This window comes from Ostrinia furnacalis, unplaced genomic scaffold (assembly GCF_004193835.3).
Source record: "Ostrinia furnacalis isolate ACB-3 unplaced genomic scaffold, ASM419383v2 OfSCF6924, whole genome shotgun sequence".
In the NCBI taxonomy this organism is placed as follows: domain Eukaryota; kingdom Metazoa; phylum Arthropoda; class Insecta; order Lepidoptera; family Crambidae; genus Ostrinia; species Ostrinia furnacalis.
This window is the reverse complement of record NW_021137163.1, coordinates 89,450-107,942: the sequence shown is the minus strand read 5'-3', so window position 1 is coordinate 107,942 and position 18,493 is coordinate 89,450. Positions and strand designations below refer to the sequence as shown.

General features: G+C 43.3%; 1 protein-coding gene across 1 annotated transcript in view; it reads left to right on the top strand.

Moving 5' to 3' along the window:
• Nucleotides 1-4,089: 4,089 nt before the first annotated feature.
• Nucleotides 4,090-18,493, top strand: part of Lrrk (Leucine-rich repeat kinase) — a 33,729-nt gene continuing 19,325 nt past the window's right edge. The window contains exons 1-8 of the mRNA XM_028318486.1: nucleotides 4,090-4,252; nucleotides 4,928-5,087; nucleotides 5,664-5,829; nucleotides 6,858-6,973; nucleotides 7,912-8,086; nucleotides 8,181-8,288; nucleotides 8,606-8,653; nucleotides 9,387-9,497. Of these exons, the coding sequence (XP_028174287.1) occupies nucleotides 4,090-4,252; nucleotides 4,928-5,087; nucleotides 5,664-5,829; nucleotides 6,858-6,973; nucleotides 7,912-8,086; nucleotides 8,181-8,288; nucleotides 8,606-8,653; nucleotides 9,387-9,497 (1,047 nt within the window). The remainder of the gene's footprint in view (nucleotides 4,253-4,927; nucleotides 5,088-5,663; nucleotides 5,830-6,857; nucleotides 6,974-7,911; nucleotides 8,087-8,180; nucleotides 8,289-8,605; nucleotides 8,654-9,386; nucleotides 9,498-18,493) is intronic.

Here is an 18,493-nt window from a genome sequence, read left to right as displayed (position 1 = left end):
GTTCAGCTATTGTGGCTTCCGACTCAAAACAAAGGGAACTGATTCATAATTCTTATCCAAATTCTAATAATTACTTGTAGCATTCTATCATTCCTCTAGATGGCAGATAAGCTATCTTAACCGTAGGTCATTATGTCGATATAAACTACACTTTATCGACACCGTCATCAACGACTGTCACAACGTCACTATCGCGCGGCAGTATGACACTAACCGTGGTGGCGAACGCGCGTCGCGTTACGTAAAGTAAATATACGAGTTCGCGAAGTGTGTGTTGTTACAAGTTGACTAAAAAGCGATTTTGTTAGTGAAATGCCCAGTAAATGAAGTGTAAAGTGCAGTTATAGTTAAAATACTTGTTCTGATAACGTTATGGAAACAAAACAACAGGTTTATAGTTTTATAGAATAGTGAATTAACAATAGTAACAATGTACACAACAAAATATAGCTCACATAATATGGCTCTTCTTTAGCGACTTCTGAATGAGAATCTTTTAATTATTTAAAAATTTACTGCACATAATAACAGAGTACAAAAGGCAAAACTAATGCTATAATATGGTATTCTCCTCCAGTTAACCTTTGGGCCAAAATTTTAGTTGACAGTACATAAGACAAGTGCATAAAGACTTTAATATAATAACTTTGAAATGAATTAATATAATAAGTTACTCTTTTATTACAAAAAGCTTTTTGACTAGAAACGATTCTTATGAAATTTTGTGTGTATATTCCATAGGTCTGAGAATAGGACGTAAACTATTTCATTTTATTTATTTTTCTTTATTAAGAAAACAAACAGCATTAATTGATACATATGAACTTACACAGTAAAAAAGTACAGTAGCCTAATGTTGATCGAAAGTTAAGCAGAGTGCGAGCAACTTATAATAACAAAAAATGCACAACATAACGTCACATTGTTAAGTTAAGCTATTACCCCTCGGTCTAGGTCACCTAGGTGCAAAACAATATTTGCTGGGTCAGTTAGTTTTCTTATAAAAATATACATGCAGACGAACATAACACCTCCTTTTTCGAAGTCGATCAAAAAGACAACTGCTTCAGATTAGAGCTGTAGCCCCTATTGCAAAAAAGTCGTTCGTGCGGTTTCTACCTGTGACAGGTGATTTTATACGAATCTTATCTAAAAATAAATGTGACTAGGTAAAAAAACTAATGTAAATTAATTAAATTAAGTGAAACTCAACAGTAAAAAATTTAGAGTTAACAAACATCCTACCATACAGAGACACAGATGAATTAATGACCTTCATCTAACAATTAGCGCTGTTATGTGACCAACAACGGTTGCAGCGTAGTCCGGATGGCCAATCATTGTGTGATGACCAGTTATGCTTGTGAAAAACTGTATTTAGTTCATCAAGCAACACTATGGAATCCTCAGTAGCACTTGTTGTGATAGAAGTGATCTTGCGACTTAAATTTATTTACATTAACATGCAAAACAGTAACCAGTTTGAGCATTTTCGTCGTGTGGAAATTAGGTTGTTTATCTGCACTAAATTCACTTTGAATATTTTACATAACAGTGTTTTTTTATTAAATAGCTTTTGTGGGTCTGGTAAATATCCACGTATACGCTCTTAATCTATCAAACTCAAAGGTGACTGACTGACTGACATAGTGATCTATCAACGCACAGCCCAAACCACTGGACGGATCGGGCTGTTTGGCATGCAGGTAGATATTATGACGTAGGCATCCGCTAAGAAAGGGTTTTACGAAATTCCGCCCTTGGGGATAAAACGGGATCCACGCGTACGAAATCGCGGGCAGCCGCTGATCTATACAGGGTGGAAACGTTAAGTGATCTCACTCGATTATTTCTAAACTATACAAGATATCGAGAAACTGATTACTGATTCTGAAAGTGCTTTACAAGCTCTTTTAAACGGTACCAATAAAAGGTTACAGAATAAACTGGATCTATCCGAAAATTAAATTTTTCCAGCTTCTATACATTTAGTAAAACCACATAATATTAAAAACTANCTGTCACAACTTACCTCGGTGCTAGGAGAGTTGTGACAGAGGGAGTGGTCTAAGATTTTGGTGATTTTCTTAGAAACCCTAATACTTTAGTTAACTTTGGTGATTGTTTTAAAAACAGAAGGAACGGCGTTACATTAATTTGTATGATTCATAGCTGTAGAATGTTTTTTGAGCGAGATATGGCTCCTAGAGTAAAAATTGTCACAACTCTCCTAGGTCTCCCCTACTCGCCTGTTGAACAGTGTTTTAAAGTGACGTTTAGTATGGAAATGTCATTTTAAAACAGTGTTCAACAACTGTGTAACTTTTTATTAGTAAGGGGGTTAGTTTGTTGCGGCGCTTCTTCTCAGCATTTGCCTAATATTAGTCTCGAAGCGCTGGTAGGGTAAAAGAATCACGAGACACGTTTTTATCCACAAAATGGGGAAATTCTTGACCTTATCTTACTTGATGGAAAGTGATGATCATCCCGAAGGAGGAAGCGAGCTTCATCCGGAAATTCCGGAATCCTCAACCAAAAGAAGCTGCCTATCTTACGAGTATGTACCTATCTACCTCAAACTGCTAAAACAAAACAATGCTGTTAACATTATTGTTATAGCGGCAGACTTTGATAAGATGATCGTAGACAGCCAGCAAGAGTTAGAACAAGCTTTACCACCAAAAACATAGTTTTAATTTGCTGAATACGGTATTCTTAGTTTACACTGCAACAGTGTAAATCCACACATAAGCCCATATATCCCTGTCGCGGTAAACAGGCCGTGTCGTATGCAAGCGGATAGCAGAGCCACAACGCATGCCGTTGCAGTAATCTCAGTGCTTAGGCGTTTGTAGTCTGCCATGTATAAATTGGATGTCTCTTAGTGCAGCTGGCATAGACGCATCAAAACTGCAAAAGAATGCGTTCTTGCTGCAGCGTTCAATTCTAGTCAGTTGGTTGATTCATCATTTCAGCCATAGGACGTCCACTGCTGAACATAGGCCTCCCCCAATGCTTTCCATGTTGATCGATTGGTAGCGGCCTGCGTCCAGCGCTTCCCTGCTACCTTTACGATGTCGTCGGTCCACCTTGTAGATGGACGTCCCACGCTGCGTTTTCCGGTACGCAGCCTCCATTCCAGAACCTTTCTGCCCCATCGGCCGTCAGTTCTGCGTACTATGTGCCCTGCCCAGTTGGTTGATTATTCTAGTCTGTTTGGGAATGGCAAAATTGCAAATAGTTCGGTTACAGTTTTTTGTTTAACCGAGAATGGCATTAGAGTATCATTTTTTGACTGTGTCACGTACGTAAAATATATTTTCTTTTTGACTTGATGCAGAACAAAAGCACCTGATGTTAAGTTAGGTTATTTACAAAACAAATAGGTAAACATAAAACTCATAAAAAAACTCAAATGTTTTTGCAAATAGGCCTCTAAAAAGCACTTTTACACGTCCCAGCACTTTTAACCCTACCACTGATTCGGGACAATAAATGGGCCAGTGCTGAGAAGAAGCAGCATAACTTTAATCAATTAAGTTTGTACGAAGTAAAATTACTTTTCGTGTCTCAAGTTACATCTTCAGGATTTAAATTTTAAACCCACTGAATCCATCTGCTCTGTGCTCTACGATCGCAACCAAGGCAGTTGGGCAAGCGTACGCGCATGCTTGTGAGATGAAGTGTGAAATCACTATAGCGAACTGTTATTGTGGATGAATGGCTATTGTCTGATTGTCTTAATGCGAGGTTAGGTTAAAGACAATTATCGGCATTCTAAAATAAAACAACATAACTATTTAATTACGTAATTAATAAGGTCTAAAAGCTGTGTAGGTAATTAAAATAAATAAACATGCCGTACCAAGTCGCTTGCTTATCTGCACATTCCCTGGGCAGCAGCGTTACTGGGAACTACTACTGATCATAGCGACAGTAAGAAACTTTATGGATAATTGATATTTAATTATTCTATCTACTCTCTAATACAGAAAACCTGTAACCATACCACTTCAAATATGACTTTGTTTTAACAAATATAAAAACAGTGCTGGTAGTGATCCACGAACCAATGAAAAATAACGCATAATGCTGCAACGCTTCCGCGAGGCGGCGCACGAGGCGCGCGCGCGCTCGCGAGCGCAATCAGTGACGTCACTCAAGCGCTCGCGAGCGGAGACCGAGCCTGATGCTGCATACGACGCCACGCATTACTTCGTGGATGATGTCGCCGACCCGTGGGCTACTGGAGGTGGGTACATTCAGCTACAGGGTACTTAGTTTCGGGTCTTTCTGTCAAATTTGCTTATGTTGGCATCTCTCTTTGCGTGAGAGAGATGGCAACATTCGAGACTTTGGAGTAACCACCCAGGTATTCAAGAGACGCTTGTGATGATATCAACTGTTGCGTGGACTATAGAATAAACAACACTAGTCTGACGGCGTCGCTGACCGGTGGGATACTGGAGGTAGGTACACTAATGGATGGATGGAAGTCATTTAGTCATTAACTGCTGCATAGACAACTAGTAAACAACACAATTCTGACGACGTCGCCGACATGTGGAGGTAAGTACACTCAAGAGACATTTGTGATGACATTTTAGTCTTCACTTGACGGCTGTATGGAATATCGGTTCGGGATAAAATCGCTAGAAAATTACCACTGGCGAGCGGCAAGATTTTCCTCACCAGTAGTGCTTGTTGGAACGTTTACAATATGCCTCCCACCATTGCTACGTCTTCTCAAAACGAGGCGATATGTTGTCCCGAAGTGGTAGTAGGGCTAGCAATGTTTAGAACGCATTTAACTGCAAAGGGTCTACCTATATCACTATCAATTTCAGCCACAGGACGTCCACTGCTGTACATAGGCCTCCCCAATGATTCTATCTACATACTAATAAAGAATTTGAATTGTCCCCAGACGCCCTAGAACGTGAGCGCCTCTCGCAGCACGCGGCGCTTCGGGAGCTGGTCTCGCGAGGAGATGTACAGGGACTGAAGACTCGTCTGGCAACCTTGGGCAACAACGCGGGGCTGATCGTCAACCTGACGCCGGGCGGCGCCAACACGCTGCTTTATGTGTGAGTTGGAATTGCTGTACTGCTTATAACGTGGCGGTATGGAGTTTAAATTCTAGGGTCTTCATGTGTAGATCCTGGATATACAGCCCCCTAAACAAATGCCATTCCTGACAGTAGTTATTTAGAATCACGAAGCGAAGTTACTACATACAAAAAAAACAACAAAATATAGCTAAGGGGGCTGGAGTTGTAACGAGAGGTGGAAATTGTTCCGGTAAAACCTACTGTCACACAAAAAAAGACAGGTCTTTTCTCTCTATCTTGATGTCAAATTGAGCTGATACAGACGACCGTTGACAGCTTACCGTGTCCTCCAATTTTCCCATTCTTAGACGTCAGAAGCGCGACAGAAGCGCGGCAGCAGCGGATGCCTGCATTCATACCATAAAAACGCTGATACCACGCTGTCGTATAGTATGAAGTCATCAGGAGTGTCACACTGCTAAAATCGCCTAAATGTGAAAGAACTGTTAACCATCTTTAGTGGTTAATTGTGTGTGCCAGATAATAAGAGAAAAAGTCTTAAATGTTATTCCACAATCCGATCCTATTAAAACATCTTAATTTATCATCCAGAGCGTCAGAAGCGGGCCACACAGCCGTGGTAGCGGCGTTACTAGAAGCAGGGGCGGACGGGCGAGCGCACCCGGTCACGCGCTACGGGCCTCTGTACGCCGCCGCCTACCACGGCCACCTGGACATTGCCAAGTTGCTTCTACAGCACTTCCCCCGCGCTGCACAGGTAATATAAATAAGGGGTTGTTTGGTGGCCGCTAAAGACATATCCGTGGAGACGGTTAGCGGAGAACTAAGGGGAGGTATATAACCTGCCCTGAAGACGGGTGGCGCTTGCTCTGGTAGAGAAACATTCTGAGGTGGAGCCGCGAAAGAAAATAACTCGCAGTTCCTTCCCAAGTGAGGCTTATTTGCGTGATTATCAGCAGCACGTAAATTAGTTTAGTCTGGGGATTGGTGCTGCAGCACTTTCGGTAGCTCCTAGTTTATTTACGCAATTAGGCAGCATTTCGCCCGCGTCGCACAGGTCGGTAGCTCTTGCAGCAGGAGACAGCAGCTGGAGATTGCAAAAATATGGCTGTTGTACACACGACAGCACATCAGGTTACCCATTTTTTTGCAAACTCGTCTCTATTACAACTGCACAAGAACCCGCAGTGGTTACCTTGACGTGCCGTCGTCAGTACTTTCCTAAATCTGCACAAATGCTGGTCAAATGCCTCAGACGTGAGTTAGAGTCATGTTATATTGGTCCAATATTATGAGGTTCGAGCAGAGTAGAATAGGTCTACTTTTACTTTGGTAAAATTAAAGAGGGTGGTGCTCCTTCAATGGAGACCAAATGACCTGTGGGCTGAGTGTGAGTTTACATCAAACGCGCTTACATATGACAATTTAAGTTTTTGAACATTTCCGCTATAGTCTGGTCCGTGAGCACGTAGAATTTTGTCCAATGACCCCAAACTACCCATCCTTATCGCTCGCGCGTAATTGTATTGCTGTCGCGACTGTGCGACGGGCGCCCGCAGTGAGTGTGCGAGCGCGACAGCAACATAATTACGCGCGAGCGAGCACAAAATTCTACGTGATCACAAACCGGGCTTTAGGGGCGCTGTACAATCCGTCATACATTTAATGTCATTTTTTGACACTAGGATGTAAACTTACACTAGGCCCTCTGATGACGTTTCTACGTTGAGGTGGTGCTCCTGCACTGAAGACCAATGACCTGATGACGATTCTATGTTGTTCCAGCAAGAGACGGTGGAGAAATGGCTGCCGTTACACGCGGCATGCATCGGAGCGCACGCGCCGCTGGTCGCGCTGCTGCTTGAACATCCCTACCCTGAGGACGTGCTCAACACTTACACGTGAGTGGATGCCTACTTATCTTGATGACGCGTTGTGTTGTAAAATCCCTGGGTAGGATGGAAGTTGTGTTCTTTGAACTGGTATTTTATTGTGTAGAGTGGTATGCAATAAAAAGTATGTATACAGTGTGTTTGGGATAGGGCTAGCGATAATTTAAGGCGATGTTATTATGTCAATTTTATCGACAAAACTGCCCCTATATTCACATACAGGGTGGAATTTTGTAATGCCACCTGGAGGGAAAGCACTCTTAATACATCAATCACAGTAGATAGAAAGTTTTACTCAAAGAAAACATTCCTTTATTTTTGAAAAGAAAGAGAACATTACGCGGTAAGAACAGTATGCGAAGCAAAACTGAAAAATTTCAACGCAACAAGTTGGCGTAACGGAAAACGCAGCGTCGGACGTCCATCCACAAGGTGGACCGACGACCTGATAAAGGTAGCAGGAAGGCGCTGGATGCAGGCCGCTACCAACCGTGCGATGTGAAAGTCATTGGGTGAGGCCTACGTTCAGCAGTGGACGTCCTGTGGCTGAAATGATGGTGAAGTTGGTATATCTTCTAGGCAACTCGGGTAGAGCACAAGTTATGGAAAGGAGGTAATTAAAGGCCAATATAAGTGCAGATGCCGGCTCTTATGGCCTATTACGCTGAATAGTCTACTTAACATCAAGTGCGATCGCGGTCAAATACCTGCCTTGGAGCGCTTTCACATTTAGGCGATTTAGCAGCGCGACAAACGCGCGACAGACGCGCTGCCGAAAATTTCAGACTATGTGACATGCATGCCTTCACATTATAAAAACGCCGCTGCCGCGCTGAAGTCGCGCTACTAACGCCCTAATGTGAAAGCGCTCTTGTTCTGCATAAAAAACGCCTGCAAGTAAACCGCCTTTTAAAGCAGAAAATAAAAGAATTTATTTCTTTTCCTAGCGACGAGAGCGGCAAGTGGCAGTACAAGGCAGCGTTCGACGTGAACGCATCCGACGTCAGCGGGCAGACGGCTCTCTACATCGCCTGCTCGCTCGGCAGCATGCCTGTGGTAGAAGTGCTGCTGAACTATAGCGTGGCGTGCGAGCCAGTGCCGCCTGCCGATTCTGCTGCTACAGTAAGTGACGATTTACTTCCAGAGTCTGCCGAGAGATGGCGTTAAATCTGACATTACTGCTCCGGTGAAACTAAGTTCCATACGCCGCCGATAGATGGCGCTATACATCGCCTGCTCGCTCGGAAGCATGCCTGTAGTAGAAGTTCTACTGAACTACAGCGCGGCGTGTGAGCCCGTACCACCAGCTGACACTGCTGCTACGGTGAGAGACTTAGTTCCACTCGCTGCCAAAAGATGGCGTTAAATCTAACATTTCTGCTCCGGTGAAACTAAGTTCCATACGCTGCCGATAGATGGCGCTGTATAAAGCTTGCTCGCTCAATAGCCTGCTGCTGCTACGGTGAGTACTTGGTTCCACAGGTTACTCAGAGATGGCGCTGTGACAAGTGGCTTGTTCGGCAGCATGCCTGTAGTTGAAGTGTTGTTGAACTATAACGTGGCTTGCGAGCCAATGCTGCTGCTACGGTGAGAGACAATTTACTTCCAGAGTCTGCCGAAAGATGGCGTTAAATCTGATAGTGCTGCTACGGTGAGACTTACGTGCCGCCGGCTGACGCTGCTGCTACGGTGAGAGACTTAGTTCCACACGCTGCCGATAGATGGACGATTTACTTCCTGAGTCTACCGAGAGATGGGGTTAAATCTGACATTGCTGCTACGGTGAGACTTAGGTCCATTTTAGGATCGGTTTTACATCGCGTGCTCGCTCGGCAGCATGCCTGTAGTAGAAGTTCTACTGAACTATAGCGTGGCGTACGAGCCCGTGCCGCCTGCCGACGCTGCTGCTACGGTGAGAAACGATTTACTTCCAGAGTCTGCTGAGAGATGGCGTTAATTCTAACATTGCTGCTACTGTGAGAGACTTAGTTCCATACGCTGCCGATAGATGGAACTATGTGTCATGTAGATCGCGGTGGTATTTATTTTCTCAGTGTGATCTAAGTCAATCAAACTGTTCCGACTTTTTAATTAATAATAAATGATAAACCTTTGGACAATTTACACAGCGCCAGCTAGCCCCAAAGTAAGCAACTCAGTGCTTGTGTTATGGGTGCTAGCTTATCGGATATACTACTTATATACCTTTTTTTATTATTAAATACACACATATTATACATATTTACACCCAGACCCGTCACAGAAATTAAAATTCATCATTTCAATTTCTGTCCGGGCCGGGAATCGAACCCGGGACCTCTCGGCATAGTAGTCCGTTCTGAACCACTAAACGGCCATTGTCCATATCTTTTCATATCGTGTGTTGACCGTCAGCCATTGTCACCCGGTTGTTTGTCCACAGAGCCCGCCGGCGCCGGCGGTGGAGGCGGCTCGGGTGCTGTCGCCACAGCGCGGCATCTCGCTCGGCATCCACGCCATCGTCACCAAGCTCACCGGCGGCGGCAGCAAGCAGGTGAGTTTATACTTGATTTAGCTGATTTATAAGCAACTATGGCAGCAGTCTACCCTTTCCTTCTCAAGGAGACAAAAAAGAATAAAATAGAACGTATTATTTATTAAGGCCGGGTAGCAGAGAAAATGGCGAAAATGAGGTTTTCATTTTTCATTTTTGAGGTACTAAACAGTAAAATTAAAGGCTAAGATTTTTATTGGGCATAGTTGAGGATATTTTCTAGGGCTATTAACGGATGGAAACACGATTTGATGAAGTTGACTCGATAGAATAAATTCCCAAAGTTACCTCTATTCGTTTTCTATTTATGGTTTTATTTTTAAAATAAGCGATTTGAGATTCTAAATCTTTTACTAAACTAAAGTTCAGAAATAACTTGAGGGCTTTTAACGGATGAAATTTTTATATTGCGTCTTATTTAGTTACTATGTTAAAAAATGTGGAAAAAATCGTCCATGACGGCTTGGACAATCTCAATCAGTCGCGCGGTGGCGCTTACGGAGGACGGATGCGTGTCAGTTTGTTGGCCGTGACAGTTCGCGATTTGTCAATATTTTTGACAATGATGACTTTGATGAGTCACAGTATAATAATATCAGTGTTACTGGAGAAAGCTAAAATGTTTGATAATTAAGAATTATCAATTTTGTCTACCTATTGAAATTTAAATGGTTCGCATCCTTTTAAACGAAGATTCTACTCATGATACATAGTACATTCCTCAAATATGAGACAAAACCAATGAGTTAAAATTACATTTTAATAGTACCTACATACAATCGTCTTACACTCTTTAGAAGAGCACACTGATACCAATAAATAATAAAATTTTAGGTCAGTGGGTCAAATATAGGGGCAGCTGCACGTCACTGAAAGACGATTCTGTTTACTCGGCATCTGGGCTGGAGAACATGAACCCTTGTTTACAGATGCAGATGTAAATGGAGATATAACTGAACAAATTTTACATGAAATGTTTAAATAGTGACTGAGTTTCTTGCGCTGCTTCTTCTCAGCACTGGCCCATTTATTGTCCCGAAGCAGTGGTAGGGTTAATATTGGGACGTGTAAAAGCGCTTTTTTAAAGCCTATTTGCAAAAATAAATGAATTTTATGAATTTTATTTTAACAGAAATCAGTTAAAAGACACATACATGGAATACCAATAAGGTTGCGGAGGGAAAGCTACCTATTATAAACTAGCGGCCGCCCGCGACTTCGTTCGCGTGGACCTCGTTTTACTCTCGTTAGATATCATGTTCATAGATGGCGTTTCACGGCTTCCCCCGAATGAATATTTACGAACGTCATACAGTAGTTTGTCCAGCGCTGTAGATTTTAACCAATGACGATAGATAGATGGCGCTTTTTAGACACGTCTTATTTATTTGTCACATATCATCATAAGTTAGCTTATATGTTAATCTGGGTTATAAACAATTATACTGTAAAGTTTCAACAAAATCCGTTAAGAAGTTTTTGCGTGAAAGAGTAACAAACATCCAGACATCCAGACATTATGACATCCAGACATCCAAACTTTCGCCTTCATAATATTAGTAGGATAGGATATTTCACAATCCAAACTAATATTTACTATTTAGCATTTATAAATAACCCATTAAGATAGTAGCGCCCTCCTGTCAATGACATACCTGGAACGATAGAGTATTGGACAACTAATAAAAATGCTTTGTCCTAAATGACTGACGGATATCGTAGAGACCTGAAAGTTAGAAGGTGTGTTCTTTGTATGACGTAGGCATCCGATTTTCCGAAATGGGGTCATGAAATGAAGGGGGTGAAAAAGGGGGCAAAGTTTGTATGGGACAAAGTGATTTTTTGGTTCAATCTACTTGAAATTTTGCTTCACAATTCCTTAATATTATAATTCATGACAAACGTGTAAAATGGGTAGAAAATTATTTTGGGAGTCATTTGCTTCGAAGTTGATATCAATACTAGACACTTACTGCTTTTGATTTAATTACTTTTTATTTTTACAAGTGTTTGAAAACTCCATGTCAGATTGCAATCAATGTCAAGTGAAATCTCAACGTGTGATGCTCATAGTGATTTTCGATACATACGTTATACATAAATTATGGAAAGAAAACACCCAGATCAATACAAACAAATATGTATGCAATTTTAGTATGATATTTTTATTTATTAATAAACAAAAAGACTGAACAAAATTGATGCGTGTACTGATTAATGTAATTAACCACATGCAAAGTTTCGTAAATTGCAACAACTATAATTTATTATCCAAGCTCTAAATAATCGCTACTACGAGTAACTGATCATAAAATGTTTTTCCAATCGCTCAAGCTCCCGATGACCTTCCCATAGGTCGGGTGACGTAATCTTTTTGGAATTATTTTGGCCGACGCGGAACTTCCGGAAGGTCGGGTGACGCCACGCCTCTTTGAACCGTGTTTACTTTGGCAGTTATATTTTATATTAATTTATTCGATTCTAAAATATATTCCCAAAAATTCTGAAAGTTGTTTTAATTTGTATCACTTGGATATAATTTGTATTAGAAAGTGCTGTGAGTGTGACGCTTGAACGGAAGGAAGTCAACCTAGCCTAACCAACACTGTGTAGCTGGAAATTGTGGCGGGAGCTCTTTGGCGCGCTGGTTTCGGCGAACAATTGCGCGCGCAGATTTTGACAGCGCGAAATACCTACTTTAGCAGAAATACCAAGCCTTAAGAACGGTGAAGGGGTCGGACTGGCCGACTCGTGATCCGGGGAACGCGGGTTCGGTCCCTGCCGCCGCTCGACTATTGTGGCGAGCTCACTCGTGAATCGTGATACAAGCATATTTAGCTTACCGCGATGATCCAACGGGACTTAAAAAAAAATATCTCATCACTTGTATCGTCATCATTATTAGGTCATTTTTAGATTCTGCTTGCATCCACATTAATTTACTTTGGGCCTTAACCAGATGAAGTGAGGAGGCCTGATGTTTCGTATATTTGTCGTGTAATCGTCGTTTACGACATCTACAGGAAGAGTAGAAGGGGTCAGGATCAGCAAGCACATGTTTTGATGATCCGGTTTCAGTCTTGTTCGACGCCGGATCGGGTGGAATCATCTCATCGATCCGATGCGATCGTGACTCGGCATCAAAATCAAAATAATCAAAATTCGTTTATTCGTGGAACATAGGTAAATTACATATTACAGGTGTTAAAAATTAAGTAGTCGGTATCACTATGTTTGGCCCAAGGTCGGCGTACAAATTTACATAACATCATTGAGTCGTATTAGGTTAGTATAAATTTAATAAAATAAAAAGTAAGTTAGTAATTTAGTAATGTCCAATCAGTAACAATTTCATAAACATTTAAACATAAAAAAAGTCAAGAATCTTACAATTTATCTGAATATTTGTGTCTTTTAGTGTCTGTGGTAATTTATTGTAAATTTTTGGAGTCATACTAAAGAAGCTTTAATTCACATGCTCTAATTGTTTTCTGGTGGTAAAAAATACGGCGTCATTCAGCTAGTGAATTACTTTGATTGTGTGCAGGACAGCGGCCCGGGCAGCCAGCGCGTGCGGCCGGTAGCGTTGGACCGGCGCGTCGGCGCCGACAGCTGCGTGGCGCGCGCCGTCGCCGCCGCCGACGCCCGTCTACTACGCCGGCTGCTGGCCGCCGGCGCGAGAGCCGACGCGCCCGCTGCCAACCCACACGCTAAGGTAAGTTATAGTCTGGTCTGCAAGCACGTAGAATTTTGACCAATGACCCCAAGCCTAATGAATCCTTATCGCTCGCGCGTAATTATGTTGCTGTCGCGCTCGCACACTCACTGCGGCCGCCCGTCGCACAGTCGCGACAGCAATATAATTACGCGCGAGCGATAAGGATGGGTATAGCTTGAGTTCATTGGACAAAATTCTACGTGCTCACAGACCGAGCTTCATATGGAGTCAACACTAACTGTAAGGAGAGCCGGATCAACAGCTGCCAACCCGCACGCTAAGGTGAAACACACAGTAAAAGTGGGACACAAAGGCAAGGAGACTACTCTCAAGCCAAGGTCAGCAGCTCAAGAGTCAAGGAGACAACTTGCAATATCACGCCAAAGTGAGACAAAGCCAAGGCAGATCAGTCACAGTCCAAGCAAGTGAGCTGTTCAGAACCGATATGAAGTGACACACGGAAGTAAAGAGACCATCAATCGCTTTTTCCCAAGGTACCAACTTGCTCGCTAAGTTGAGTTGCTCAAAGTTGAGAAGACAATTAACCCACCCGCTAAAGTGAGAATGAGCGGGTATTTCACCCCATTCGCACCTGATGTTTAGTGAGATATAGTCTGGGCGCTAATATGCACGCTAAGGTAAGACAAGGAGACAAGTGGCGTAACAAGGCTAGCAGTAAGTAAGCTGACAGCGCTGCCGCCGACGCCCGCCTACTACGCCGGTTGCTGGCCGCCGGCGCGCCGATGCGCCCGCTGCCAACCCACATGCTAAGGTAAGCTATATGGAGTCAAAGTGACAAGTGGCATGTCAAGGTGAACTGGAAAGTCAATGTGAGATACTCGAGAGCCTAGGAAGCAAGCTCCACACTCAATTGAGTTGCACATAGTTAACGAGAAACAAGTTGCACACAGTTGAAAAGACTAACCCCACCCGCTAAAGTGAGCGTCATATAGTCTGGGTGCAAACCCGCTCATTAAAGTGAGACAAGGAGACGAGTGGCATGACAAGGCGAAAGCTGGAAGGCTGAAAAGCCAAGGTGAAGCAGTGAGAGCCTAGAAAACAACCCCCAAACTGAGTTGAGTTGAGTTGCACACAGTTGAGAAGACAATTAACCCACCCGCTAAAGTGAGAATGAGCGGGTATTTGACCTCATTCGCACCTGATATTAAGTGAGATATAGTCTGGGCGCTAACCTGCACGCTAAGGTGAGACAAGGCTAGCAGTAAGTAAGCTGACAGCGCTGCCGCCGACGCCCGCCTACTACGCCGGTTACTCGCCGCCGGCGCAAGAGCGGATGCACCCGCTGCCAACCCACACGCTAAGGTGAGAACAGAGTACACAGAGACAGGTAACATAGAGTTGAACCCACAAGTAATTGAGAGACAGACAAAGAGACCAAGCCAAGGTGCGGACGCGCCCGCTGCCAACCCACACGCTAAGGTGAGACAAGGAGACAAGTGACATGACAAGGTAAAAGCTGGAAGGCTGGAAAGCCAAGATGAGCCACTCAAAGCCTAAGAGACACACTGAGTTGAGTCGCACACAGTTGAGAAGACAATTAACCCACCGGCTAAAGTGAGAATGAGCAGGTATTTGACCGCATTCGCACTTGATGTTAAGTGAGATAATAGTCTGGGCGCTAACCTGCACACTAGGAGACAAGTGGCATGACAAGGCTAGCAGTAAGTAAGCCGACAGCTGCGTGGCGCGCGCCCGCTGCCAACCCGCACGCTAAGGTTTGGTAATGAGGCAGGCCCTCACTAGGAGGACCGACGATCTGGTGAAGGTCGCCAGAAGAACCAGGGCCGCAGGAGGCAGCGCAGGACCGATCTCGTTATGGAAATTCTTAGGGGAGGATGGAATCTTGTCCAGCAGTGGGTGTCATTATTTGACTGAAACGAACGAACGAAGGAGACAAAAAGTAAACCACCCAGAGACAGAGCTGACAAGTCGACTGGCGAGCTAGGAAGAAGTGAATTTATATTATTACTCGTTTTACCCCTTCTGAGTTCGTAAAATCTGTTGTTTGATATCATGTTGATAGGTGGCGTTTCACGGCTTCCCCCGCATGAATATTTACGAACGTCAATGTCCAGCGCTGTAGATTTTAACCTATGAGATAGATGGCGCTTTTTAGTCACGTCTTATTTATTTATCGAAATTAATTTGTCACATATCATCATAAATAGTAGCCTATATGTTAATCTGGGTTAAAATCAATAATACTGTAAAGTTTCAACAAAATCCATTCTGTAGTTTTTGCGTGAAAGAGTAACAAACATCCAGACATCCCAACATCATGACATCCAAACTTTCGCATTTATAATATTAAGTAGGAAGTAGGATGTATACTATGTATAGCCTACTACCCAATTCAAAGTGAGCATGTGACATTTTTGTGCAGTGGCAGGAGAGCGGCGAAAGGGAGCGGCGTCGCTCGCGCAGCGCGTCGGCGGCCATCCAACGCGGCTGCAGCGCTGATAGTAAGTATACTAGTTGCTTATAATCTATAATTATCTTTATCATTACCCGACTGCGCCACAAGGAGGGTGATTTATTTAAGGGTTCCTTATCAAAGGTAAGCAATTATGTAGTTAAGTCGCAGTTAGTCTGTGCAACTTAGGAATAATTTAATTGGCATTACCATTCATGATAATATTTGAGCAAAATTATTGTAACTATTGTATAAGAGCATACTGTAGATTTTACTCCACTGTACGGCTTGGAGGACCATTATCCGGCTCGAAGGACCATATAATTTTTGTTCCAAATCGGTAAACAATTTAAGTATTGCCTTTCCATATAACCTGTCTCTCGCAGGGGATCTCCCGTGGTCGGCGCTGGCGCTGGCGGTGCGTGGGCGGCAAACGGCGCTGGCGGAGGCGCTGCTCGCGGCCGGCGCCTCCGACCCGCACGGACTCGCCGTCCGGGAGTGCGCGCGACACCAGCTGCCGGACCTGCTGGCTAGCTTGCTGGCCACTAAGGTACGACTGCTCGGCGCTGCCGGACCTGCTGGCTAGCTTGCTGGCCACTAAGGTACGACTGCTCGGCGCTGCCGGACCTGCTGGCTAGCTTGCTGGCCACTAAGGTACGACTGCTCGGCGCTGCCGGACCTGCTGGCTAGCTTGCTGGCCACTAAGGCACGACCGCTCGGCGCTGGCGGAGGCGCCGCTAGCTTGCTGGCTACTAAGGAGCTTTTGATTTGGAATTGCGGTTCTGAATTGATTGATTGATTTGATTTTGGAATTTCTTTATTTGCATAATTGACATACATACATGTTTAGTTAGTACATGATAACTTAAAAGCTAGCGTTTTTTATAGACTTAATAGTACGTCTTTATAAAACATGCAACATAATCATTTAATTTAAATCATAAAAAAGAAACAACACAATAGCTACGTTGAATTTAAACACTTATAAACTAATCGGCTTAAGATGTCTATTTAGCTACATATAAAGTATCCTACCTAAATTGTTGCTAATTATAAATTAGACTGAACATCATAAAATATAAAATTATTTTTTGCATAGCTTTTATGAAGAAAGGAAGCAAATAAATACAATATATGGCAATTAGTGGGTAGTGCGCAAATATTTCTTCGGTTCTGAATTGGGTTTGACTTTAAACTGACCTTTGACTTTGACATTGGCTTGTCATTTTGACTTTGGCTTTGATTTTAGATATTTATTTGACTTTAGTTTTTTTACTTTCGATATTGACTTTTATACCATATCTTTTGATCATGATTTTTACTTTAATTTGAGCTTTGGCTCAGCCTCAGACTCAATTGTGGCATTGAAATCAGTTTTTTTTTGTTTTTACGACTTTCAAAATTGATCTACTTACTTTCCCGTTGACTTTTGAGTTTTGACATTAACTTTGACTTTGTTTTTGACTTGACATTTGAGTTTAGAGTTTCACTTTGACTTGGTTTTTGACTTTTGCTATTTAATTTCGACTTAGACTTTAAACTGTCCTTTGTCTCCGATTGTAACTCCGTCATTACTTACTACTAACTTGTGAATCTCCACAGGCGTACCCAGACCCGGACTACAAGCTGAACAAGTCCGCAGTCTCGGACGCGGTGTTCGGGACCAAAGAGCAGGACGCGGCGCTGACATACAGCGCGCTGTGCCCCTCCACCGCCGTCATGGTCAACTGGCGCGAGCTCAAGTGCCCGCTGCCCGCCATCAGGTGCTAACTTTGGACCCATTTCATCCTCTTAGGGGGTGATTTTCATCCCCTTAAGAGGTGACACTCATTTTCTTGAGATTCATACCCTTAGGAGGTGATTTTCATCCCCTTAATAGGTGATATTCATCCCCTTAGGAGGTGATTTTCATCCCTTTATGAGGTGATACTCAGGTGATATTCATCCCCTTAAGACGTGATATTTATCCTCCTATTAGGTGATTTTCATCCCCTGGAGGTGATTTTCATCCCCTTAGGAGGTGATTTTTATCCCCTAGGAGGTGATTTTTATCCCCTTTGGAGGTAATTTTCATCCCCTTAAGAAGTGATACTCGTCCCCTTAGGAGGTGATATTCATCCCCCTTGGAGGAGATTTTTATCCCCTTAGGAGGTGATTTTCATCCCCTTTGGAGGTGATATTCATCCCCTTAGGTGATATTCATCCCCTTAGATGACATTCATCCCCTTAGGTGATATTCATCCCCTTAGGAGGTGATTTTCATCCACCTAGAAGGTGATTTTCATCCTCTTTGGAGGTGATATTCATCCCCCTTGGAGGTGATTTTCATCCCCATAGGAGGTGAAATTCATCCCCATAGGAGGTGATTTTCCTCAAAAACCAAGGACGCGGGACCAAAGACCAGGACGCGGCGCTGACGTACAGCGCGCTGTGCCCCTCCACCGCCGTCATGGTCAACTGGCGCGAGCTCAAGTGCCCGCTGCCCGCCATCAGGTGCTAACTTTGGACCCATTTCATCCCTTAAGGGGGTGATTTTCATCCCCTTAAGAGGTGACACTCATTCTCTTGAGACGTAGTATTCATCCCCTTAATAGGTGATATTCATCCTCTTAAGACGTGATATTTATCCCCCTATTAGGAGTTTTCATCCCCCTATTAGGATATTTTCATCCCCTTAGAAGATGATATTCATTCCCCTAGGAGATGATTTTCATCCCTTAGGATGAGATTTTCATCCTCCTAGGAGGTGATTTTCATCCCCTTTGGAGGTGATACTCATCCCCTTAGTTAGGAGGTGATACTCATCCCCTTAGGAGGTGATACTTATCCCCTATTAGGTGATAT